Source organism: Alexandromys fortis, unplaced genomic scaffold, assembly GCF_014885135.2.
Source record: "Alexandromys fortis isolate MF-2015 unplaced genomic scaffold, M_Fortis_MF-2015_v1.1 scaffold_72, whole genome shotgun sequence".
In the NCBI taxonomy this organism is placed as follows: Eukaryota; Metazoa; Chordata; class Mammalia; order Rodentia; family Cricetidae; genus Alexandromys; species Alexandromys fortis.
Window position 1 is genome coordinate 4,730,634 of NW_026067969.1, and position 25,422 is coordinate 4,756,055.

At 53.6% G+C, this 25,422-nt stretch overlaps 1 protein-coding gene and 1 pseudogene across 2 annotated transcripts in view; both read right to left on the reverse strand.

Moving 5' to 3' along the window:
• Nucleotides 1–261: 261 nt before the first annotated feature.
• Nucleotides 262–1,064, reverse strand: LOC126509209 (28S ribosomal protein S18a, mitochondrial-like; annotated as a pseudogene).
• Nucleotides 1,065–6,367: 5,303 nt separating this feature from the next.
• Nucleotides 6,368–25,422, reverse strand: part of Ntng2 (netrin G2) — a 64,041-nt gene continuing 44,986 nt past the window's right edge. For both annotated transcript variants that reach the window (XM_050155124.1, XM_050155125.1), the window contains 5 exons: nucleotides 19,452–19,624; nucleotides 17,050–17,076; nucleotides 9,311–9,478; nucleotides 7,918–8,052; nucleotides 6,368–7,352 (listed from right to left, as the gene is read on the reverse strand). In XM_050155124.1, the coding sequence (XP_050011081.1) occupies nucleotides 7,120–7,352; nucleotides 7,918–8,052; nucleotides 9,311–9,478; nucleotides 17,050–17,076; nucleotides 19,452–19,624 (736 nt within the window). In that variant the 3' untranslated portion in view covers nucleotides 6,368–7,119. The remainder of the gene's footprint in view (nucleotides 7,353–7,917; nucleotides 8,053–9,310; nucleotides 9,479–17,049; nucleotides 17,077–19,451; nucleotides 19,625–25,422) is intronic.

Sequence of the window (25,422 nt, forward strand, 5' to 3'; positions counted from 1 at the left end):
CCCAGAAGAGCCTGCATCCCTTCAGGATTATAGGTCAGTATGGAAGGGATTCAGGCCACTCCCCCTGGAATAGTCCCAAAACACTAATAACAAATCTGGTCCCCATTGCTCAGCACGGATTCGCTGCTCTGAACTCATGGCAGGATGGGGAAATTTACTCAAGACAGATTCTCACTCTGTAGACCAGCTGGGATTAAATGCCTGCACCACTATATCTGGCATGATGGGGGATTATTTATTTCTTGCCAAGAGCCTGCTTTATTACCTTTCTTTGCATACGGCTCCTGCCCTTGCACCGATCTCAGCCCAAGCTAGTCAGAAGACCACAGGCCAGTTCCTGCCTGCCCTGGCTCCCGACATCATGACTGGGTAGATCCAGGGAACAGAAGTTAGTTCTGAAGTCCCCATGCTGTGTGTGGAGGGCAGTGGTTCTGGTGGGAGGGGCATCTGGAAAGTTCTAGTCAGGATATTCAGCAATGCAGCTTCTATTAATGAATCAGCTTCAAAGGCCTTCTGGAGTAGTAGACATGTCTTTCAGGAGTGGTGACCCCACAGCCATACCCACCTTATCCCAACGGTGGCCTTTTTTATAGATGGGCTTGACAGAACTGGGAGCCCAGCGAGTCAGGTAGCGGTTGAGCTTGGGTTTATTCTTCGGTAAACCCAACTTCTGGAAGCCATGGCCTGTGATCTGGGAATAGACCTGCTTGGTGAGCCATCTTTACACACTCCTCGATCGTCCGGTGTTCTTCCAGGCACAAGCCTGTGACACTCCGGGGCAGCGTGCCTCCATGTGGCCGGATGAACTGACCGAGCAGCAGCCCATCCTCAGAGTTAGACTTATGCCTCAGGTTCCAGCGGCGCCCAATGGGACACTGGCCTCAGTTGCCTTGGGAGTTTCTTTGATTCGGCCTTCAATTACAGTCGTCTTCCCTTCTTGGATCTCCACTTCTCTCAGCCTGCAAGCTGGAAGCCATAGCTAGCCACTCGTAGCTGGGCCTCCCAGGAACCCATGGAGCTAGCTGCCTTCTGCAGCCAGATACCAGAGCCCTGAGGGCCGCCATCTTGGGAACACACCTGACTTCATATGCCATGATGGGGGATTTTAAATAGGCGTGTGGATTTTAAATCCATCTGTGATCTTATTCCTGCGCTGGATGCATTGGGTCCTGGGGGCTGGTCTCCCAGCCATTGATAGTGCCTCTAGGAATCAAAGTTATTCCTTGACAACGATGCCCTCCAGTCTGCATCTCCAGCATGTCAACATGACCTGCTTTTGAAGCCCTGCCACCTGTTCCTGGGCCAATGCCCAATGTCACTGGGTTCTAGGTCTCAGTCAGGCCCCAGGACCTTCCTAGAGCCAGCCCTGTCTGGCCCTCATGACCTTCCCTACGACCTCTCCACACCTCTTGGGGGATTTTGGATCAAGCAGAACCTTGAAGGGATGAGGGGCAGGGAATGCTGCTGAGCAAGAGAGGTCAGCCTGGAGAGTAGGCGATGCAGAGGGCTTCCCTGGACTTGGAATCCCAGGACAGTCACATGACTGTCAGTGCCTTCCACAAAAGCCACTGGGAATTTTTAGCCTCGGACCTCCAATTCCTGGTCACTCACTGTCCCATCCACACCTCTACAGTCCTGCCAGTTTTCCCTACCTAGTTCCAAGCCCATCTATACAACATGTGCAGGAGAGCAACCAGAAAGAACAAGCCTCACGTGCGCAAGCCTGGGGAAGGGGGCTTGCTATGAGTTCCAGGCCAGCCATGAAGAAGTAAGCAGAGAGGTCCCTGGCCTAGGGATGCTGACTGAGCTTCTTCATGCAGGACAGCCCAGGAGCAGGGGAGTCCCTTGGGCACGGAGGTCTGCAATGCCTTTCTGGTCTTGGGAGCATGAAGACTGGGCGGATGCCTGCATACGGGAAGGAATAGGGCAAGTGGAAGGGCTGGGCCATATCTGCCCCCAAGGATGCTTGTGCTTTGTGCCTGGAGCCTGGCACACTGGTATATGAGAAGAGGAGAAAAGGGAGGGAGGGAGAGCAGGAGGGAGGCTGTGTCACATGGCGGGTGTGGAGGTGTGACAGGATGGGTAACCATAAAACAGTAGACTGGCTGGCTTTCTGCCAGGCGTGTTCTCAACCCCACCAGTGTGCACTTCCTCCTAGATAGCCCCTGGAGAACAGGACTGTTGCCACTGTCCCTTTTCACGGATGAGAAGACAAGATACCAGAGTGCGACACTCAAAAGTCACACAAAATGTAGCTGCCAAGGCCAACTTCAGATCCAGGTGGCAAGCTCCAGGCCCTTGGCCTGTCTGGGCTGCCATCTCCTCTACCTTTGTGGCCACCCTGTTCTTGGCCAGCCATGTATTCACTGGTCAGCTATGGAAAGTGCCCATCTCAGCTCCTGGCTGTGTCCCAAGGGCCACCTGCTTGTTCGGCTAAGGTTAGAAACCAGCTGGCAGCCTGTAGCCACCTGCCTAGGGCCTGCCCTTCCAGGACGGCCATTCTCCATTGCCACCAGAAACACAGCCAGCGGTGGGGCGGGGTTTCTGGCCAGACCCTTTTCTCACAGAGAAACAGCAGCAACTCCCTATTGGGGGCTGGAGTCCCTCTGCCACCAGCTGAGGCTGAGAGGGAAGAGGAAAGGGGCCAGGGGCGAGATGAAAAGTCTGTGCTAGCCTTTCTCAGGCCTTCAGAGGGCCGGGGAGACAGTCCAGTCAACATGAGGACCTGCATCCCTGCACCCATGTAAGAAGCTGGGTGCAGTGGTCCGTCCTCCCCCCCCCCCCCCGTAAACAGCACGGGAAGACGGGGGCAGGTCCCTGGAGCTTGCTGGACAGCCTGACTAGCTGATTGGTGAGCTACAGGTCCAGTGAGAGATCTCAAAAGTAAAGGCTCGGTGGGGACAGCACCGTCACAAAGTGTGGACCTGAACCAGCATACACAAAAAAGATGGACGGTTCCTTTGCTATCCCGGCATCCTGTGGGATTAGAAGGAAAACAATAATTCCGTGGGGGCACTTGTTATAGAAAATACTAGAAAGAGCTATCAAAAACATTGACAGTTATTAGCTCTGGATGGAGGCTTGTGGGTAATTTTAACTTAATATGCTCATTGTCCTGGCACAGAGGAGGCCGAGGAGGCAGGAGGATTAGGAATCTCAAAGCAAGACTGTCTCAAAATGCACATGTATTCTGTTAGCTTTTTCATCGTTTCTAGCTTGCCTATAAATTGCAGTGTGTGCTTTCTAAAAGAAAAATAAACCAGTGTTTCTTATCAGGGTTCATTCCTTTAACGATTCCCACCTAAGATGAGCTAGGAAAGGCTAGGTGCCTCACACTGGGGGAGACCAGCCAGATTCACCCCAATTCCTCCCAGACCTGCAAGAGATGTGAGCTGCTCCCCAGGCGCCCATAAATGCCTCGTAACTATGAAGCATGGTTGGAGGCAAGATTGCCAAGGCAGCAGTTCTCTTTATCTAGAGGGCAGGGCCAGGGCAGCCTTTGTGTGAGGGGTGCACTCCCCATGCTCCCCAGGGATCCCCACACAGGGTAGAAGAGGGAGGAGGGCAGAGGAGCCAATGGGGGTACAGAGACCTGCAGAGGCAGGCAGTGCTTAGGAGCAATCTCACCCATCCCTTAGCAGTCGTGATTTCAGGCCGGTCACTTTCTTCCTCTTAGCCTGTACTTAACCTTCTCTAAAATGAACCATCCATTCCTGCTGACACAGTGATTCTCAGACTAGGGCGATTCTGCCTCCACTTGGGCACTGCTGAGACACCTGTAGATGTCCCTGCTTGGGGTAGGGGCACTGCTGGCTTCATCCTCAGAGCCCTGATGCTAAGGGCTCCTCACCTCTGCCACTAAGAGCTGCACAGCCTGCAGGGTTGTCAGAGCCAAGATGGAAGCCTGATCCTGGGATAACGGAGGGATTAAGGGCAGGGCTAACATCCTAACACTGCATGGTGCCTCAGGTGGGTGCTGCTATGAGCCTAGCTGGGCCAAAGGGTGCTTTCCTCCCCTGTGCCTTGGGAACCGGACATAAAAAGCCTGGGCTGTGACTTCTGGCCTGGGTGACCTTGTTTTCTCCTTCGTTCCGTGATCTGGAAGATGTCAGAGTTCTCCAAATGGCTACTGGCAACATTCCTTCTATCCTGCAGCCGAGGTCAGGGCCTGAGTGGTCCTTAGGGATTGGGGCTGCCAGTCTGATTTACAATGCACGGCAGCAGCCCTTCGCTCTGGAGGAGACTGGCTGGTCCCAGGGATGCTGACACAGCAGGCGAGCTGAGAGCTCAGGAAGGACAGAGTGGGTTCCCGTCTCCTCTCAGCCCCCCCCCCCCAGTGTCCTGGGACACTCCCGGGTGGTGTAAAGAAAGGGGTAGGTGTTGCTGGGCGGTGGTGGCGCAGGCCTTTAATCCCAGCATGTGGGAGGCAGAGGTAGGAGGATCTCGAGGCCAGACTGCACTTGTTCGCCTCACTCTGCTTCCAGGGCGGGACCCTAGGTCGTTGTGGTTCTAAAAGCTGCTGCAACCTCTTTCACATTCAGGCATTCCAGTCCCCTTGCAGGAAGGCGGGATTGCAGCAACTCACTCTCTGCTCCGTACTGAAGGTGGAGGCTGGCCCTGCTCTGGGGAGAGGTGGTGTCCTAGCCTTGGATCCTGATTGTGTGGTGAACTAGGTGTCTTGTTTTTTCTCTGAATTCAGTGCACTTTAGATGCCTAGATGTCGAGCCAGGAGGCCAGGGGCTTAGGAACTGGCAATTCTGCCTGAAACAGAAACGGCAGTTCCCACAGCTTCCCTCCCATGGATGTTTCTTCGTTCCCCCACTTTCAGAAGTTTGGGACATCATAGCCTGGCTGGGTCTTCACAGAGGCAATTTCTGCTTTTGCTCCACCATGTTGGAGGGGGGTTTACATGCTCAGCCAACGGCAGTTCCCACAGCTTCCCTCCCATGGATGTTTCTTCGTTCCACCACTTTCAGAAGTTTGGGACATCATAGCCTGGCTGGGTCTTCACAGAGGCAATTTCTGCTTTTGCTCCACCATGTTGGAGGGGGGTTTACATGCTCAGCCAGATGACTCCTGCCTCCACCCTGCAGACAGAGCACTGGGGAGAGAGGCAGAAAAGGGGCTGGGGCCCAATGTGGCGGGGGTAGTGGGGGTGACTTTTAGAAACTTTCTGCAAGTCCTGTCTGTCATTTTTGCTTTATATATTTCATAGAGCTGTGTCATATGGCCTTTCTCATCTACAAGGATAACCAGAGATGTTTTCCCCGGGCATATTGGGGTTCTGTAGATGGAGCCAGGGACCTGACAGAAGCCCCCCATTAGAGGTTTGAGCGGACTCCTGCTGGTGCAGGGGATCAGAGCAAAGAGTGATCAGTAGGGGGCGGCATTTGGCCTCAGCCAACCAACGTTCCATTCTCTGTCTTTACTCTGGTAAATCATACCAGTTATGTTTAGCACATTGTCTTAGCTTTGCTTCAGACTTGAGCGAAGGCCTGGGGACAGGATGGCCTACAGAGAACAGCTGGCCGATAACAAGGAGGGGACACTTGTGGGAGCAGTGGGGCAATTAGGAACCAGGACGAGGGAATAAGAGATGTGCAGAGGGGCTGGAGAGATGGCTCAGCGGGTAAGAGCATTGCCTGCTCTTCCAAAGATCCTGAGTTCAATTCCCAGCAACCACATGGTGGCTCACAACCATCTGTAATGAGGTCTGGTGTCTTCTTCTGGCCTGCAGGCATACACACAGACAGAATACTATATACATAATAATATATATATATTTTTTAAAAAGAGATGTGCAGAGATAAATGGGAGGGGAATCTGACCTCCAGGGCAAGCAGAGGAGGGAAACGCCCAGGTGGGCCAACTGCTGTGACCTTTTGGGTCCTCATATCCCAAGCACCTAAGCAAGCAAGGAGTGCCTACCTTGGGACTCAGTGGCCTGCAGCCTGGGAGTTCTGTGTAACCTCACATTGGACCTAAGACTCCAAAGCCAGCAGGGCTGAAACAACACGTTTATCCCAGGGGGTCACAGAAGAGAGTTATAAATTAGCATGGGGTTCAGCCTAGAGAATGCTCCCTGAATTATCTTCCTGGGGCTTCCATAGCAGGTGCTCAGAATTTGGAAGGAGCTGTAGGAAAAGGGGGCACCTCTGTTTGGAAAAATACCTATCAGGTGGTGGCCAGCAGCCTGGCCAAAGGTGAAACACCAGGGTGGGGGGAGGACCTGGAGAGGACAGATTGAGAAAGAGCGCTCCCAGTACGGAACTGTTTCTTTAAGGCTTTTTTGTGGGTTCCCCTCTTTATCCAGACCTCCGGGAGTGTCTATCATTACAGAAAGCAAGAGGGCAGAGGCAGCTGTGAACTCCTTTTACTGTGGGCTTGCAGCCATCAGCCACCCTCGGTGACCAGCTCCTACCCAAGTCCCTCCTCACAAGGACCATGAATACAAACAAAATAGTTCTCTAGAAAACAAGGTTTCTGCTCCACCCTTTGTCCCACCCATCCCTCAGACAGTGAGTTCCTCTGTCTCCAGGCCTCCTTGGGGGCCTGGGGTCTGGTGTGTGCAAAAAAAAAAGAGAGAGAGAAGAAAAAGAAAGAAAGAAAAAAGATACAAAAGAGAATCAAGTCAGCGACTAGAGTTGTAGGCAACTGGAGTTCCGGGTCTGCTGGCTGGTGGAGCCAGCCAGAAACAGGCGCTGGGGTGTGCGGAAGAGGTGTTTGTGTGTATGTGTGTTTGTGTGTGTGTGTGTGTGTGTGTGTGTGGCAGGACCTGCGGGTGTTGGGATGAGCAGCGTTTCTCCCCAGTCCCTGTCTCACCGCCAGCAAAAGGGAGGGGGGGGGAGGAAGAATGAGGAGAAGAAGAAAGCAAAGAAACAAAGGAAAAAGGAAAAATATAGGGACGTTGGGTCATTAAAAAAAAAAATCTGAAAATCGCAGCCCGCCGGGCCAGGGCTCCACAGCGCCCCCTGTGGGCGGTGAGGACAGTGTCGGAAGGGGCGGGTGAGCGTGGGCGGAGCAGGGAGGGCTGGAGGACTCTGCGAGTAGCACCTGGGAGCAGCTCGGCCGCACCCGTGTCGCCTTCGGGCCCGGGACTCCCGGACCCCTAGAGCGGACTCAGCAGCCCAGGCGGGCGGCGAGCCCGAGCAGCAGCAGGCATCCGAGCAGGGTGTCTGGGCGCGGGGCGGTGCCTGGCACGCGATCACAGTCCGGGCCACCGTCGTCAGCGAGGTCGCAGTGAGGCTGCTCGCAGCGTACGCCGGTGTAGCCTCGCGGGCAGGTGCAGCGCTGGTTCTGCACGCAGGTGCCGCCGTTTTGGCAGAGCAGCTGGTCGTCGTCGCACACGTTGGCTGCGGGCCGGAGGGGACAGTTGAGGAGCTGAGAGGAGGGACTGAGCTTCTGCAATGGGGCTCTGGGAACCCCCGCCCCCCGGGTGGAGCTCTCGATGCCTTGGACGCACACCCTGCTTGGTGGGACCCGGCCCCTGCCTGTCCACCGCCTGTTAGCTCAGTTCCTCCCCGGCAGCGGTGCGGCTCCCCAAGAGCACCTGCTGTCTGCCTCCAGAGCTTTTCCTACTCTGCTGCGGGTACCTGGAGCGCTCTACCAGGCTATGTCCCTTGGGTCTCCCCCAACCCTTCATTTCTTTAGAGCAACCAACTCAGCCAACTCCAGTCAGCTCCCCTTCAACCCCCAGCTCCCCCTCCTTGCCATGGACTCCCCACCCACTGAAGACCTGACAATACCCACTTGAGCCCCACCCACCCACTTTGAACTCCTTCATCACACCCTTCTTGCTGCAACTGCTTGCTACAATAGCCCACCCCAGCCCGCAGCAGACCCATTTAGACCCCCTCCCACCATTCTGGATTAGTCCTCCAGCCTGAAGGCTCCACTGTCAGGGAATGGTCTACTCACGGTAGCATCCCTGGCGCCAGTAGTGCGTGGGAAGGCAATCATCGCACTTGGGCCCCACCGCGCCCTCCCGGCACTCGCAGAAGCCTGTCTCGTTGCACCGGTCATGCACAGAGCCGATCTGGTTGCAGTTACATTCTGAGGAGGAGCAAGGGCACGTGCAGTCGGAAGGGCAGCGTTCAAATAGGTTCTGCCCCAGGCCCAATAGCTCTTGTTTATATCTCTGTTAGCTCGGTCTCTGTGCTCCCTGGCCATGCTCCCCACAAGAGAGCTCATGGCTGGGCCGCAGTGGGGACAGTTGGGGCATCCACATGGTTAGAGAAGGCTCTATAGTTTTTCCTCTGCTGGCCTCCAACACACTTTTCCTCGTCCCACTGTGAGGCCTCAGTCAGTCCCATCTCCCTCTCTGGACAGCTGAAGGGGGCTGAATGCCCCCGCCCCCCCCCCCCCCAAGGCTGGAGGAGGAAGAGCAGCCAGAGGCTTACCTCTGCTCACTGCCTGCCCTAGCTGGTTTGGGGGGAGGGGAGTATGTGTGTGTACGCGTGACTGCGTGTAGAGTGTGTGTGTCCCTGACCCCTAGTTCTTGAAGCCCAGTGCTTGGCCTGAGATGGAGGCACAGACAGACAAGAAAAAGGGGGCACCTCTAATCAGATCAGAGGCCTTGCCCTGTCCCTGCTGCTGGCCCTGTGTGACACTGGCAACACAATTCTGTTTGATCACTTTAGAGCTGATGGAATTATCTGCAGGCCTCAGCCTTGATCCGGAGTGACAGCTCCAGCTTCGCAGCTGAGCAGGCCAGGTGGTGCTGCTGGTGGGGGATGGGCAGTGGTCCTGCTGGCTGCTGGTTAGGATCCGGGCAGCTCATAGCCTGAGACCTGGCCCCTGCTGGAAACAGGCCTGCAGGAAACAGGAAATAGGCAATCCCGACTGCCCTTCTATGCTACTGGGTGTCATTTGGGGGCTATGGGTTTGCCTTTTAGGGTCTGTCCCCTGTCCAGGCCCAAGGAGCACCTTAGGACTTCTCTACTGAAAAGCCAGTGCTGGGACAGAACACGGAAGAGTGGGCACCTACGACGGCAGGCCCAGCTTTGCAAGGCTGGCTCTGAAAATTTGAAGGGCAGTTTCAATAGTAGGAGAGATATAAACCATTTGGCTAGCCCACCCCCCAACTTTCTGGGGCGCCCAGAGAGGACAGGGGATGGCAAATGTGCACAAGCCTTTGATTCTAACTAGTGCCCGTGTTTGTTTCCAGCGCCCACAGTCACAGCAGCAGATCAAAGGGCTTTGGTCCCCTCGAGGTGCTCAGATGAGGAGGGCCTCACTCTGGAGGGTCTGGATCTCCCCAGGTGGTTCCTCCCCAGGGGTCCTGAGACCCATCCCTGCCACTGCCACTTACCAATGCAGACATTCTCATCGTCCAGCTCCGCAGAGCCGTTGCGGTAGTAGCCTAGGCGGCAATGCTGACAGTGCTGGCCTCGAGTGTTGTGTTTGCAGCTGACGCAGGTCACCACGTTCAGGAAGTCGATGTAGCTGCAGCGGTTGGAATGGCCGTAGCACTCACAGTCTGGACCAGCCAAGTGGGAGAAACACCAGTGGTCAGTGAGCATTTGGGGGAAACTGAGGCATACAGAGAAGGACATACCCAAGAATACACAGGGAAGGTGGGTAGAGGCATCTTTGGGAGAAGGATCGGAAAGAGGCCCCAGATCAGGATATGATGAAGCTGACTCTGCTAGCTTTGAGTCCCCGGGAGGCCCGTGGGTAGGGAGTCATGGAGGCCAGGGCATGCTAACACCTGACCAGCGTCAGAGCAGACTGCTGTCTGACCCGTGACCTGATTAGCAGTTGATTCATGCAAGGTAGGTGGGGTCGTGCTGCAGGCCGCGTTTGCAGAGGGCAGAGTCAGGGATCCATGTTTGCCATGGTCCCCTCAGGGGCCTATGGATGAACAGAGTCATGCACAAATGGGGACGTGATGGAACGGGATAGAAAACCTTCCTTCCATGCTGCTTTGGAAGAGAGAAACTGACCGCTGTCCCTGTCCCTGCAAGTCCTGCGGGACCCCTTACTAGCCAGAATTCCCCACAAGCTTGATCGGCTCTGTATGGCTAGTTTCAGCAAGACTCTGGGAATCATCACCTGACTTTCTCTGGCCCCAGTCCAGCTTTTGAATCTCACGCATAGTTCAAACCAAGGAAAGCTCCCTCTGAGCCATTGTGGGGCCATGCACAATCCCTTCCACAAGTGTTTTTGGTTTTGTTGTTTTGAGACTGGGTCTTAGGTAGCTCAACCTGACTTGGACTCCGGCTGTTGCTAAGGATGACCTTGAACTTCCGACCTTCCTACCACCACCTCCTGGGGTTGCTCCACACCCAGTGAGTGCCTTGCTGCAGCTCCAGCCCAGGGTCTATTCCTGTGTGCCAGGCAAGTGCACTGCTGACCAAGCCACATCTCCAGCCTACCACACGCCGTTCTTTTCCTTTTCCGGAGACAGGGTTTCTCCATGGTCCTGGCTATCCTGGAACTAGCTCTGTAGATTAGGCTGGCCCTCAAACTCACAAAGATCCACCTGATTCTGCCTCCCTAGTGCTGGGATTAAAGGCGTGCGCCACCACTGCCTGGCGCTCCCCCTCTCTTGTGATACTCAGGGTGGTGCTGATCTGGTCTCCATAGGATCAAAGTCACAGGAGACCCTGGAGAAATGCCTTTGAGATACATCTAGAGGAACTGGTGGGCCCACCCATGGGTCTGCCTGACCTGTTCCTGACCTGGGTCCTCCAGAGACACCGAGGAGGTAAAGCATCCTCCAGATGCCCCCAAAGAGCATTGCCAGTGACCCAAGTGTCCCAGATTCCACTCCAACCAAGACAAGCCCCTGGGCCACACCTCCCAGGGGAGCCAGGTCAGGCTATTTGTGGCAGCTGCTTCTCCTGCCATGTGCCTGCCCACTGTACCAGGGTTGGTTTCTGACTCATCCCTGCTTTCAGCTCCCTTGGGGCCAGAGAGACGCTGCTTAACCTTGACCCAGCTATTCTGGGAGGGTTCTCTGCATTGGCACCGGCTAGCTCTGTCTTGCCTTGTTTTTGTCCAGTGATCTGGGGAAGAGGCTAGAGGCACGGCCCGGGTCATCTTACCTTGAAATTCTTCAATGGGTATCACTTGAGGAGATCTGGGCTTGAGCTGGAAAAGTGTAGAGCCCTTGACTTGGGAGGGGACAGCAGCCGAGCTAGGCACAGCTTAGAGAAACGAGAAACAAGTGCTTACACCTGCCATGGTCCATCCTCCAGGGCAAGCCATTTGTAACCATGGAGAAGCTAGACCAAGACTTCTGAGTGTCTCAGGCTGGCGCCAGGCAACCCTATCAACTTTTCACATTTGAGGCAGGGAGAGACCACATGGCCCTCGGGTGTGGAGTGAGATTCCCAGGTATGGAGTTCCAGGTTGAAGTACCTTGTAGCGATGAGTGCATCCCCACAGCCTCTGGTCCCACGAGGACACCTACCCATCTGATGGACCAATCCCCAAACACTTTCTCCCTCTCCGAACCCCCTAACCTAAGGCATTTGCAAACACTGAGAGATATTTGGACGATCGAAAGCAAATGTCACTGCCCTTCTGCTCTCTCCCTCTGTCCCCAGAACTCCCCTGGTCATCAAATTCTGAGTCTAAACCTGGCATTAAACACTGCATCTTGAGGCGGGAGAAATGACTCAGTGGTTAAGAGCACTTGTTGCTCTGGTAGAGAACATGGATCAGTTCCCAGCACCCATGTGTCAGCTCATAACCCTCTGTAACTCCAGTTCCAGAGTTCGAGAGTGTTCACACCCTCTTCTGACCTCCATGGGCACCAGGCACACATGCAGTGCGCATAATTACATGCAGGCAGAACATTTATATACACACACAACTATTCCTAAATAGTTTTAAGACTGCACCATCTTTCCTCTGAGGACTTCTTTCTGTACCAGCTACGGCGGGTCCTTTACTGTCGTTGGGTGTGACTTACAAGTGTAATTTAGTCAAGAATGCAGGCAGCCTTTCCCTGCCTGGAATCCCACCAGTGCCCAAACCCATTCTTAGAGGTGAGCATTTTACTATCATGGAGAAATCAGCCTCTGTACCTCCTTCTAGGACTTTCTGGTCCTTTAGTGGGGCCAGAGCAGGAGCTGACTAGTGTATTCATCGCCAGAGAGGATTGTTGATTGAGGGACGGACCTCTAGGATGTAAGAAGCTAAAGCGCCGATGCGCCCGATTTGTACAAGAAACTGTCAGCAGAGGGCGCTCAAAGCCTGGCTCATTCATCCCTGGGCTGGAGGGGCACTTGAGGTGTTTGGATAGGGCAAGGACAATAGGGCCGACAATAGGTTATCTGGGGACAACTGAGGACAACCTTCCTTCTTGAAGAGACAAGCTAGCCCATGAGCATCCATATATGACTAGAGATGAGTCCCCTCTCTTGGGTGTTCCCCCACAGTGGGAAAATAGTGCTCTTGACCTGGTCCTGGGGGGTTTCTACATAGTTCACAACCTCATGTAACTGCTATTGTCCACTGTTAGGCTGTCTTTGCACCAGGCCTATCCTGCCACCTTTATTTATTCATAGTTACCCCTATTCTGAGCCCTGTTGGCTTCCCAGGTATCCTGGGACACACATCGTGAGGAGGGAGAGGAGTGGTTCCTTCTCCAGACTCTGAAGCCCTTGGAGAAGGTTTAGCAATATCACTACTGGCTTCCAATAGGGGCAGGGCTGGGAGTTGGAGGTGAGGGTGGCCGCCAGGTCCTTTTCCTCCTTGCTTTAACTCTTGAGTTCTCTCTCCCACTACTTTCAGTTCTTGGGCCCTCCTACCCAGGCCCACCATATAAGCCTGGCACCCCTTCTACAGAGGAAGGGGGCCCGAGGGTCTAAGATGGAGCTTCCAGGGTCTCAGACCTAGCATGCCCCCATACCTTGTACACTGGTGGACACCTGGGGCCAGAGGGAGCTATCACCAAGGGGGGCAACAGTAGGTGGCTTGGTCTGCCCTTGGGAGGAAGAAGAGAAGAAATCAAGTCATGTGAGGGATGGTGCCCCCACCCTCCCAGAAGCCCCTGTAAGAAGTGACACTACACCATGGGACAAAGGACCGGCTCCATTTCGGCTACAGAGGCAGCTTCTATGCTACTGCAGCCTGCGGAGGAGATGCACACGCACACTTGAAGCCTGATGAGAGGAGGCCCCCAGGCCTGAGGCCCTGTGGGCTGGGGACAGTCCTTCCTTTGCTGGGACACTGCCTGCAAGGACTCTTCTCTCTTTGTATGGTTTCCTTTACAACCTAAGGGCCAATCTGAACAAATACTGTGTGCGAAACCTTAGGCTAGTGCAGTGCTGGCCGACAATGTCCTGGCTAAGGAGGCAAGACATGTTGAGGAAGGTTCTAGAAGGTTCCCCAGAGTGTCCTCCGATGGCTAACTCGCCTTTCTGATCACTGCCCTTCTGCCCTCTGATCCTTGGACTGAGGATCAGGGACCTCATCATGGCTCACCAACTCCATCCCCACCTTCAGTCCCCAGAGCTGCACACAAAGCAAGGAACATAGTCGGCAATCACTGACAAATTCAAAGGACAGAACTGGGAGAAGGTTGTGTGTGTGTGTGTGTGTGTGTGTGTGTGTGTTGGGGGGCATCAGGGAGGAGCTGATGCCTTCCCTTTTGGAAAAGGATTACCATGGTGGCTGATGGAGAAAGAAAAAGAAATTCTACCAGTTAAAAACGGCAGGAGATTCCCAGCTGGGAGCCTGGAGTCTTTGGACATCAAATTGACATTAATATGGTATTCAGTGAAGAGACAAGGCCACAGGACCCAAATTGGCAAGGGCTTAATTAAGAACCCTGGTAAATCCACCCCGAAGGCATCTTGCTTCTGAGCTTGGCTCCCCCCACCCGCATGAGGAGGCTGGGAAGGATTAGGGCCTTCCAGACAGCTTGACATTGGCAGGAGAAAGAAACTTCTGGGACTGGGGTATCAAGGCCCAGCTGGGCTGTAGCCAAAGAGGTCTGAGAACCTTGTGGACGGTACTGGGTCCAGGAAGAGACAGCTTCTCTCTGGTTCTTCTGGGACACACTCAGGGGTCCTGTGTTGTGTGCCAAGATTAGAAGAGGATCTTTGGGACCGAGAGCCCATGCCAGCTACGTCTTAAAGGTTGGACCACTTCCAAACACTTGGGACTTCAGGGGCAGTAGCCCCAAGTGGCAGAGGGGGCAGGGAGTGAATGGAATCGGCCCCGTGTTCCAGCTTGGCCTGTGTGTTTCCTGGGACCTTGGGAAGCTGTTTCTCTATTTTTTTTTTAACCAGCTTTATTGAGGTATAATTTGCATACCATAGCCGCAGTGGTTTCTTCCCAAGCCTCAATGCCCTCCTCCAGGGAGACTAGGAAGAGAACGCTATGCAGCCAGCCAGACACCTGAATGCAACTGGCATCCAGACCAAAGGTATGCCAAGTGTCCCGGGGACTCTGGGTCCAGGCTTCAGTGGTCACACAGGAGCTAAGGATGTCCTAAATGAGATGGTGCAGGCTGCTGACTGTTACCTTGAAGCCACTTCCTCCCCTTAAAGCTCAGCCATCCAGCACAGGGCTCAGAATTGCAGATCTGACACTCACTGGGAGTTTGCTGTTGCAGCCTGGAGGATGGGCATGCCTGCTACTCACTAGCAAAATCCTGCAGTCAGTCAGCCCTGGGCTCCAGGAGCCACTCATAACTCAGACCCCGTCCTAGAGCGACCTCACTGGACTCCCTGTCTTCCCATATTTAGCTTCCAACTTCAGTCTGCCCTACCCAGCTTCCAAGTGGGTTCAAGGTCCCCCAGTATCTGGCAGCCAGTGCTTAGCCCCACCCTACATGAACTACTGGTCAGTGGCAGATAGAGCACCCCGTTCCTTTCTGGTTATTTTTGGTCCCCACTGTCCATCACAGGCTCAACCAAATGCAAAGGTCTCCAGAGGCAGCTAGGCCTGAGGACCCAGATTCCTCTGCCTCAGAGGGGTTTCTGGGAGCAGGAAGTTTCCTCTGAAAGGTTTCATCTCTGGGTTCAGCCCTCTGCACACGTCCCCGTAAAGAGGAGGGATTCAGAGAGAGCTGTGGTGTGGTCCTGGGAAGGTAACTTTCTCAAGGATGCCAAGGATGCCCTGTGCTGTAGACAGAGACGGGACAGAGTGTGGGGCTAATCCCTTCCCCAGCTGCTGGGGGAATTTCCATCCTGAGATGTCACCTGCCAGGGGTAAGAAGTATCTAGGCAGGGACAATGGATGAAAGAGAAGAAAAGTCCAAGGAACAAGGAGTTGTCCATGTCTTCTCTAAGAAGAGGGGAGGGAGGGATATGTTACTGGGGCTAAAAAAAAGTTACTTGGCCACCATCTTGCTGGTACACTCTGGGAGGAGGAATCTTTTTAGATTCCCAGCATCTGCAGTGGGCTAGACCTGGCACTCCTTCCCCAGATGAGGCCAGGGGGGCACACTGGGATCCCGTGCCACTTGGATGCACCAGTGCTGCTCTGGGAGGGCAAACAGCCATCAAGGCTATAGCCCCAGGTGTAGCTGCTCCTGTAGTCACTGTTGCCAGCCAGGAAGTCGGTCTGGGCCTAGCTCTGCTCACGGGTGTTTAAGAATCTGCTTCCTCTCAAGGCTCCCCCTGCCCTGATCTCCACTAATCCAGCTCTGTTCTTCCCCCTGGCCAGCAGCTGGATGGAGAACCCACGAGGTGGCCAGGCAGGGACAGAGCCTGAGCCAGCTCCATGGATGGATTCCAGAGCATGTCTGGATGACAAGGCACCATCTCTTACTGAATATCTGAGTGGACTTGCTGCCATGGGCACCCTCCTACAAGGTCCCCTGTCCCCTTGGCTACACTGACCTCTGGGCTCTTCTCTACAACATCTGGAGAAACAAGAAGATTCCGGAAGCCTCAGTGGTTGCCTTAGCTAGGACTCCTGGCTGGGATGGTTTACTGAGATGGCCTGGGGACCCCCTCAGCCAGTGCTTCGATGGGACTAGATTGCTAATAGTTTCTACTCTAAGAAGCAAGCATCTGCTCTTCCCTGGGTGAGGGAGGCAAGAAGGGAGAGAGCAAGCACCCTTGGGTGCATTCTAATACCTACCTGTGGGCTGTGGGGTGCTGGGGGCTGCAGGGGTTTGGATGGTAGACGTGGAGGGGACAGAAGTGATAGGACCCCTCTTTGCGGCCTCAGTGGCCATAGGGGCTTTGGACGCAGAGTCTTTGATAGACCTGCTGGTACCTGGCAAGACACGGAGAAAGCAGGAAAGGGTGGAGTAGGGGCCTCCCAGAGAAGTCCTCACTTACTCTGATGTTGGGGGCAAATACCAGTGATGTTTACAGAGTCCAGTTTCTCTCTGCCCACTAGCATCTCGGATAGGGGCCAACCTGGCTGAGGCAGGACAGACAGGCAGGGTGTGTCCCCACAGAAACACAGTGGAGGATGGTGAAGTCCTTGGAGACATCCACTAAGCTCGGGGTCTGCCACAGTTTAACACTGACAAGCCCTTCCCTACTGACTGTGGAGTAAGGACTTCTTTTGGGGCAGGAGGTGAGTTTGCAATGTCTAAATAAGATGCTACAGTGCCCTGCTTTGCATAGCCACCTGGCTCCACTAAACACTTAGGAACACCATGAGGATGGGAGTCAGCAGGTACCCACATCAGACCCCCCCCACACCGTTCTTGGGGCTTCTAAGACACCTGCACTCTTGCAGATGCCCCTTCCCAGCGTGACATTCCCTGACATCCAGAGTTTGTCTGGGATCAGAGCCTGTCCCCTCCAGCAGGCCTGGAGGAGGTACCAAATGACCAAACTCGGGACAGACACTGCCACAAATAGAGAAGGACCTTATCCTGGCTGTGTACAAAGGGCAGAATGGAAGTCTGTCCACCCAGGGATCAGAGGACCACAAATGCACAAAGGCCCTGTCCTTCTTCCAAAGCAGCACGAGAAAGCTCCTAGGAGACCTGGGGTGAGGTGGAGAAGCAGTTGGGTGTGATTAGATGCAGGGGGAACACAGGCCAGGCCCGGAGAGACAGAAGCCCGTTCCTGTCCACTCTGAAGGCTCAGCCCCAGAGTCTTGTACTAAGTGTGGCATACTTACTGCCAAAGGCGGAGCCTGCAGCAGCACCTGTAGGGGCACAAGAGGGTAACAGCGTTAGACACGAGACCTGGCCACCGTAACCTGGCACAGGACATTTGTACAAGGCAGGGGAGCCCACAGAGGTGTCATCCAGTCCCACTAAAGGGAAGGAGACTTAAAGGGCCCAAGAATCTGCTGAGTCACAGGCAGCTGTTGGGCCCACAACCGTTCTCACCGCTGACTGTCCCGAGGCTGCACTTAGTCCATTTTTCAGAAGGGACACGGTGACAAGCATTCCCTACTATTTAACCACAACTTTCAGGATCCCTAAGGCAGGACTATGTCCTCATGGACACCATATCACTAGGGGATGAGAGGTGTGACCTGCTGGGAGAACGGCAGTGTGAGAGGCTGGATACCATCTCCCAGTATTCTGTGCCTAGGTGGGGAAGGAAACCTGAGACTGGACTAACTAGTGATGTCACCATCCCTGAGCAGAACTGTCACAGTCACAAAAGGAGGGACTCAGCCACAGCTTTTCCTTGGTGGTTCCGAGGACTTGTGGGGACACTGGGCTGGGTGGGGCACTGGGTGGTTCTTCTGATCCCTATTCCAGTCTTTACCTACACACCCGGCAGGTACCATATGCCTGAGACATAGACAAGCTTGGGAGTGTGGGAGCTGAGGGCAAGGACTAGGTGCTAACAGTGGGGTGCAGAGGCCAGGAGACCTCAGAGTTTGGTCCTGAGGGTGAGGAAGGCACAGGGGCACAGTGGAATGATCCAGTCTCAAGGGACTGGGTGTGGAGGACTTTGGCTTTGGGAATAGGGAATGGTGGAGGGAAAGGTAGGGGCCTTGTATTTGGGGAGACCGACAACTTAGGGGTTCACTCCCAAGGCTTTGAAGTAGGTGGGCACATAGGAGGGGTGCCCCTGTGATTATAGAGGAGGTCCCAGAGAGGAGATAGATAGAGGGAAGTGGGGGTGAGTTGGGGGAGGGTCCCCAAGGCAGGGAGGAGATAAGACATAAAAGCGATCCTGGGGTCTGTTTGTCTGGTGGGCAGGGCATGGGGGCAGTGGCTCTCTTAGGTACTCTGCAGGTAGGCGTTTTGGTCCATGATGGTGGAGGTGACAGGTGGGAGGCTGTGGAAGGAACCAAACAGAAGTGGTGGGGTGGGGTATGGCTGTAGGAGAGATGGGGGGGAGACAAACCCACTGGTAAGAGGTAGCAGCGAGGACAAAAGGAAGGTGCGGGAGATGTGGAGATGTGGAGAGGCACCCAGGAGGAGGGAGCTAGATGGGGGCATGCCAGCAGCCCACCAAGCCCCCTCTGTGCCTTTGAAGACCCCTGAGTGCCTCGCGGTGCTTGGCAAGTCATCCCTTCAAAGGCTTGTCACAGCGCTGGCTGTAGCCCACGCGCGCCATGCCTGTCACCGTCTGCCTTGCTGCAGCCTTCGGCTTTGATCAGTATAAAGTCACATGAATCTTTTAGGGGTGAGGGAGGGTGCCAGATGGGACATGTGGTTTGGGAACCACGTGGACCCTGGCTTTGTCGCTGGGTCCCGTGTTGGCCGGGACTGGCTGTGGAACCAGGAGGGCACTGGGCCTTTGGGTGCTCATCTGGGGGTGGGGGGGTAGTCATGGCACTCCCAGGGTATTGCAAGGGCTCAGGGAAGCCATGTGTAGCTACCGGTCCTGGCGCAGCTTCAGTGTGGAAGAGGTCATTTGATGCATTTCAGGGGTCTGCGAAGCCAGCTCAGGTTCTCCTCTGCTTGCAGCCCAGAGACTTGTGGGAGCTGTGATTCCATGAAGTCTGTTCTTGGGGTCCCCCATACATGAGGATCTCTCAAAGAGTGCTCATGATACAGACATGTGTGAGGAAACTCTCACGTGGCTCCCCTTGATAGCTGAGTGAGGTGGGGACAAGACCGGCTGAACAGGGGCTCAGACAAGCGTCTCCAAGGACACTTCTGCCAGATGTGAAGGTTAGTACTTGACCACCAGCAGTGGGGCTGGAGGTTCAGTGCCAGAAGCATGTGATATGCTGCATGCACCCCATAACCACTGATTTTTAGGGGGCATTCCCTGTACCTCTGTCCTGAATCTCCACAGTCTCCCACCCTACTCTCAGAGTGAAGAAGGGTGGCAAGATGCTGAGAAGCCCAATGGGGTTGGCCTGCCAGCAACTAGGGCTGACATGGAGGAGGGCGGCTGGAGGGTCAGCATGTGTGTGTGTCCACGCCAGCTGCCCCTTCCTTTGTGTGTGTGTGTGTGTGTGTGTGTGTGTGTGTGAGAGAGAGAGAGAGAGAGAGAGAGAGAGAGAGAGAGAGAGAGAAAGTGTGTGTGCATGCATGCTAGTGCACATATGAGCCACAGTCCTTTGGCACAGGATGAGGATCGCCACTGGGTTGGCTACATACGTACAGGCATTGGGAGAGCCATGGGGCAGTGGCAGGTAGGAGCCAGCTCGCCAGGCCCGTGTACGGAAGTTCTTCTTGCACTTGCCACAGTCGGGGCCCGTGGTGTTGTGTTCACACTCGCACTGCAGACTGCCCTCGCGCACTGTGCACAGGTTGGCGTGCAGGTTGCATTTGCACCTGAGGAGACCAGAGGATGGGGGAGGTCAGTGAGCTCCAGGGCGGGCCACTTGGGCCTCTGGTAAAGGCAAGAACTCAGGAGCAGGAGTGGTCAGGACTGTGCCGGATGCCTTGAAGGGACTCAGGAGATCATTGCACACTCAGACTCTCCTTCAGGACAAAGAGGGCAGATGCCCACTCCCATGGGTCAGATACCTTTTCCAGCCAGGGGCGCGCTGGACCTCCTGAGGTTGGTTCTGGCTGCCCTGCATGGATTACTGGACTTCTGTTCTTAGGTGGAGAGAGACTCCCTTATGTCAGATGGTTCGGCAATTCGACCACCTGAACTCCTTTTTATATTAATTAATTAGTTAGTTAATTAATATATTATTTATATTTATTATTATATTATTTTTGAGACAGAGTTTCTCTGTGTAGCCCTGGCTGTCCTGGAACTCCCTCTGTAGACCAGGCTGGCCTCAAACTCACAGAGATCCTCCTGCCTCTGCCTCCTGAGTGCTGGGGATTAAAGGTGTGCACCACCACCGCCTGGCTTTTTAAGATTTTTTTTAAAAGAGCATTTCATATAGCTCAAATTGGCCTTTAATTAGCTATGTAGCCAAGAAGACCTTGAACTTCTGACCCTGCCAAAGCCACGTCAAGAGCTAGGAATATAGGTATTGGCTAGCACACCCATTTTTAAAAGTTAAATTAATTCAACGTGTGTGTGTTTGTGTGTGTGTGTGTGTGTGTGTGTGTGTGTGTGTGTGTGTGTAAGCATGGGGATGGAAGACTGGGGATGACACTTGAGTCATCAAGTTTGGGGACAGGCTGAGCCATCTCTCTGGCCCCACAATCATTGGGTTTTTGTTTGTTTGTTAGTTTGTTTTAGTGTTCTGTAGATTAAACCCAAGGCTTTGGTGCCCACTAGATAAGCCCTAGGCCCGCTAAACCCCATATCCACACCCACATTAGCGCTTAACTGAAGTGGGCGAACAGGTGACCAACAGCGAGCCACACCCCAGCCGCTGCTGTTCACAGAGTCCTGGCTGAAGGCTACAGACCCAGGCACTGAGGGTGACAGAAAGAACCCCAGCTCCTCAGCCCTGCCAGGTCACCCACATGTATTATTCACCGTTTATTCAAATATTCATAGGCAGCTCATCATTGTGCAAACTGGTAAATAAAGGGGAAACAATAGCACGGGTTCTGCTGTCTTCCTTCAGCTGTACCTCAGGGTAACTAACACCAAAGGGGGCATAGTCCTGTTCATAGCAGCAGCTCATGGCAGAAGTGGGGGTCCATAAGAATGGAGGGCTTCAGGCACTGAGCCATGACTGCCCAGAACAACACAGATGACGCAGAAAGGAAGGGAACTTTCTAGATCGTTCGCTGCTGGAGCAGAACTTGAATCAGACCAGATCTGGACCAGAAACGCCGAAGGACAGAGCCACACGCTGAATGCCACTGAATGTGTGGGCTGCGGATGCAGCCACACAGTGCAGACGTGCATCTGGCCATCAGAAGATGGGTGACAGAGGGTGAAGACTGCTATGGAGGGAGGGGACCCTAGCGAACCCTGGAGGGACTTCAAAGGCTCGTCAGTCCAGGGCCAAGTGCGCACATTGCTGGGCCTGGGTGGAGACACGCTCAGAGAAATGCCAACTGTGCCTAGAGGGCACATGGCTGTCGATGCAAAGGGTGTTTATGATATTACTGCATATCAGTTGTCACGATGCTGCTGCACACTGGTTCTTAACGTCTCTGTCTTCTAGAGAAATCCAGAGATATTTGCAAGTGCAGTTATGGGACAGTTGAGGGTGGCTTTTGGGTGAGAAAAAGGCCACACAGTAGAGACTCTAAGGAAAAAGAAGACCTCAGATGGTGGCTGGAGCAGGAGGCTCTCTTTGTGTGTGGGGGTGAGAGAGGGAAGCTCTTCACAGCCCAAAGTTAAAGAGAACTGGGCATGATGGTACGCCCCTGCAATCCCTGGGGTTCAGGAGACCGAGGCAGGAGAATCTCAAGTTCCAGGCCAGCCAGGGCTAGAGAGTCCAGAAAACCAAGCCAAACCCACAAAATTAGTGGGGCATGGGGAGGCAGGCAGGTCATGTGAGCACAAGCTTGCCTTGTCCCGAGATGGACAGACTCCCAAGATATATTGTCAATATTTGGAAAAGGCAAATTGCTGATTTGCATCTTATTTTTATTAAAATATGCAAGGAAAAATTTTTGTAGGGCAATGTAACATGGCAGGCTCTGAACTGGGAGTTAAATAAGTAAGTTAAAAGATTGGCAAAGAAGATAGGGGTCCCTGCTCTGATGGGCACCAACTAGGAGATGCTAAAAATCAAAGTCAATGACGAGCGGGCAGTGGCAGGAGAGGGGAGACAGAATGGAAGGACAAACAAATAGTGCGTTGGGATGAACTGTCCCTTATGATACTGTGATGGGGGCACGTCAGAACTCTAGGGAACCTTGCAAAAGCTGGATGTCACCTAACCAATGTGTTCACAATGGTAGCAGCCGTACCACTGAAGTGTGAGGTGGTGAGCATGTCACCCACGGTAGGGAGGGGGTACCTGGGAGCTGGGGCTGCCTTCCTGCCTGTCTGCAAACCTGTTCTGTAAACAGCACTATTAGTAAACGAGGGTCCGTGCCTAGCTCTTCAGTTATGCTTGCCAGCTGTTGTGGTACCCAAAGAAGAACTTGGGGTTCCTGCCAGGGGGAGCAGAAAAAGGCTCCAAGAAGAACATTGCCAACCCAAATCTGAAGGGCAGTGTAGAAGGGGGGAACCTTCTAGAAAAAGCAAGAGCATGAGGAGTTCCTGGGATGGAGAAGAGACTCATATGGTGGTAATTGGGGTGCCCTACTGGGGCATAATGAGCTAGTCGACAGTTTACAGCACTATGGCTGCTCTGGGCACATGGATTCGTCTGGGGACTAGAGCCAAGGCAGGAAACCAGCAGCACCTTGGGTCCCTGTCATACCTGGTGACAGCATCGTCCTATAAAGACTATTAGCTGGGATCTGGGGAGTAGCATAGCAGGCCCTGGGTTCTATGCTTAGCACAGTGTTGGGGATTATGTCTGCTGAACCGTTTTCTCTCTTTATGGTCTCCCCCCCGCCAGCTGGGGCTGGGTGATGCTCTGTTCTCATACCCATCCCTCGTATCCTCCCTGGAGGCCCATCACTTCTGGGCTCCTCATATCCACTGCACAGCCAACACCCCTTGGAATTTCAGCCTGGTCAGACCCTTCATCATGCCTTCTTGTCTCTGCCTCTCTCCCAGTGCCTGTGTTCCCTGACTAGGAACAGGGATCAGCAGGAGGACAACTTCTGGGGCAGTGATGTGGGAGGCAAACCCCACCAAATACCCACTATCTGCTGGGCTGATCAGGCTGCCTGCCTTCCAGGGCCTTCTGCATTCACGTCATCCTGATCTGTAAGAGAATTAAGGTAGAAGAGGTCCCTCTGATGGTGCTTTCTCCCTCAGTGTTTAGACTTTATGATAGGCAGAGGTGGTCACTCTGTTTACATGCTCATATAGAACTCAATCATCTTTGCCAGCTATTTGATGGTTTGTTAAAAGACAAGCTTAGTGTGCAGCGATTCTATCCAACCATGAGCCAATTAGTGGGGATGCTGTAAAGTGCTTAAGGTAGGCCACCTAGGCTGTGATGTTCAGTCGGTGAGGCTTCATTGGTGCACAGCTCCACTGCAAATTAAAGTGCTATACATCCCAGGGATGGAATATCACACAGCCATGAAGGAACGTGTCCAGGACTGTTTCCAGCTGCAAGGACTATGCTGAGTGTGAGGGCAAAAGGCCAGTTTCCAAATGCTCTCATAACACCCTCCACTATCCCCTTCCTGAGGACGTGGAGCCAGAATCAACTCCGTGGTCACTGGGTTCACGCAGGATAGAGCATGGATCATGATAAAGGAAGACACCAGAGTGATCACAGTGAAGCTCCCAGTTCTATAGCCCAGTGGAGAGCTCATGCCTGGAATCAGCACTGAGGCAGGAGGACTGCCATAAGTTTAAGGCCAACCTGGGCTATGAAGTGAGTTTCAGGTCAGCCTGAGTTACATTGTGAGATTCTGTCTCACCTTTTTCTAAATTACACACACACACACACACACACACACACACACACACACACACACACACACTGTACCCTAAAGCCCAAAAGAAAGGCAAGTGGTGGGAGGAGGGGCAGGATTACAAATGATTTCTATTTTCTTCTCTGTCAGTTTTTCCTCTCCAGACCTAGTCTTGTGTCTTCCAAGCCTCCAACTCCCTATGTAGCTAAAGATGACCCTGAACCTCTGATTCTCCTGCCTCCACCTTCCTCCACCTTCAGAGTTCTGGATTAACAAACCAACATTACCACCCAAATTGCAGTGCAGGGGAATGGAACCCAGTGCTTCATGCATGCCAGGTGAGCACTCTACCAACTGAAACACATCCCAGCTTTTTAGGCTCTCTGAGTTCACTCTGCCACAGTCTTTGGCAGAGCAGAAGATTTGGGGGGTGTATGGCAACACTTTCCAAATGATCTTACAACATGAATCACATATGATGCATTGGTCCAAACCCTTAGAATTAGGATTAGACTGACCTGTACATCGCTGTGGGGATTGTCTTGAGTGTTAATTGATGCAGGAGGGATCCATACGGTGGGCAGCAGCATTCCCTGTGAGGTAGGCTGTATAAGGAAGCTAGCTAAGCACGAGCCTGAGTGAGACAGCAAGCAGCATCCTCCATGGCTCCTGCTGGATTCCTGTGGCTCTGAGTGAGTTCTGGTTGGAGGTAACTCTGTGTGAACTGAGAAAAGCCCCACTTCATGCTTGGACTTCTCAGAATGAAGTGTGACCTGGAAGCCAAACAAATCGTTTCCTCCCCAGGTGGCTTTAGATATGAATGCTTTAGCATAGCAACAGAAAGGGAAACAGGACAGATATGTGATGGTAATGTCAGCTGCCTGCCTGACTGGGTCTAGAATCCCCCAGGACCTCTGGGCATGTCTGTGTGTGAGCGCGCATGTGTGTGAGAGTGTAGGGGTTAAACTCGATTGCATCCTGGAAAGAGGGGACCTGAGCTTAGCGTGCATTCATCTCCATCTCTCTGCTCCTGACTGTGGATGTGACACACCCAGCTGCTTTAGGGGCAGCCTTGCCTCTGTGGTCGTCATGGGCTGTCCTCTTGAACTGTGGGTCAAAATAAACCTCTTTCTTTCTTTCTTTCTTTCTTTCTTTCTTTCTTTCTTTCTTTCTTTCTGTTTTTGTTTTTCAAGACAGGGTTTCTCTGTGTATCTCTCTGGCTGTCCTGGAACTCACTCTGTAGACCAGGCTGGCCTTGAACTCACAGAGATCCTCCATTCTCTGCCTCCCGAAGCGATGGGATTAAATGTCGCCACCACTGCCCAGCAAACCTCTTCTTTCCTAAGTCGCTTTTGTCAGTGTGTTTTATCACAGCCTCAGAGGAACAAAGACAGATGTCTAGCCTGCGTCATTTATACACCCTGTCCTCACGCAGCTGGCTCTGCCCTGTGCTGATCTAAGGGGTGGAACACAAGAAGCCAGCTCACTCCTCCAAAAGCACAGAGGTGAATGGCAGGCGCTAGCTAGCATGGTAGGTTCTTCCTCTTGGGAACAGTGGGCCCCAGGAATCTAAGGTGTCAGAAATTCACGTAAAAGAAGGTTCCAGGCCTGAGCCTCTTTGGTCAAACAAGCAGTAATGTCCCAACACCCCCAACAACCCAATTCACAGTGCACATTGCTACCAAAGTCCCTGACGAGTACTTAGGGAAAGAAAC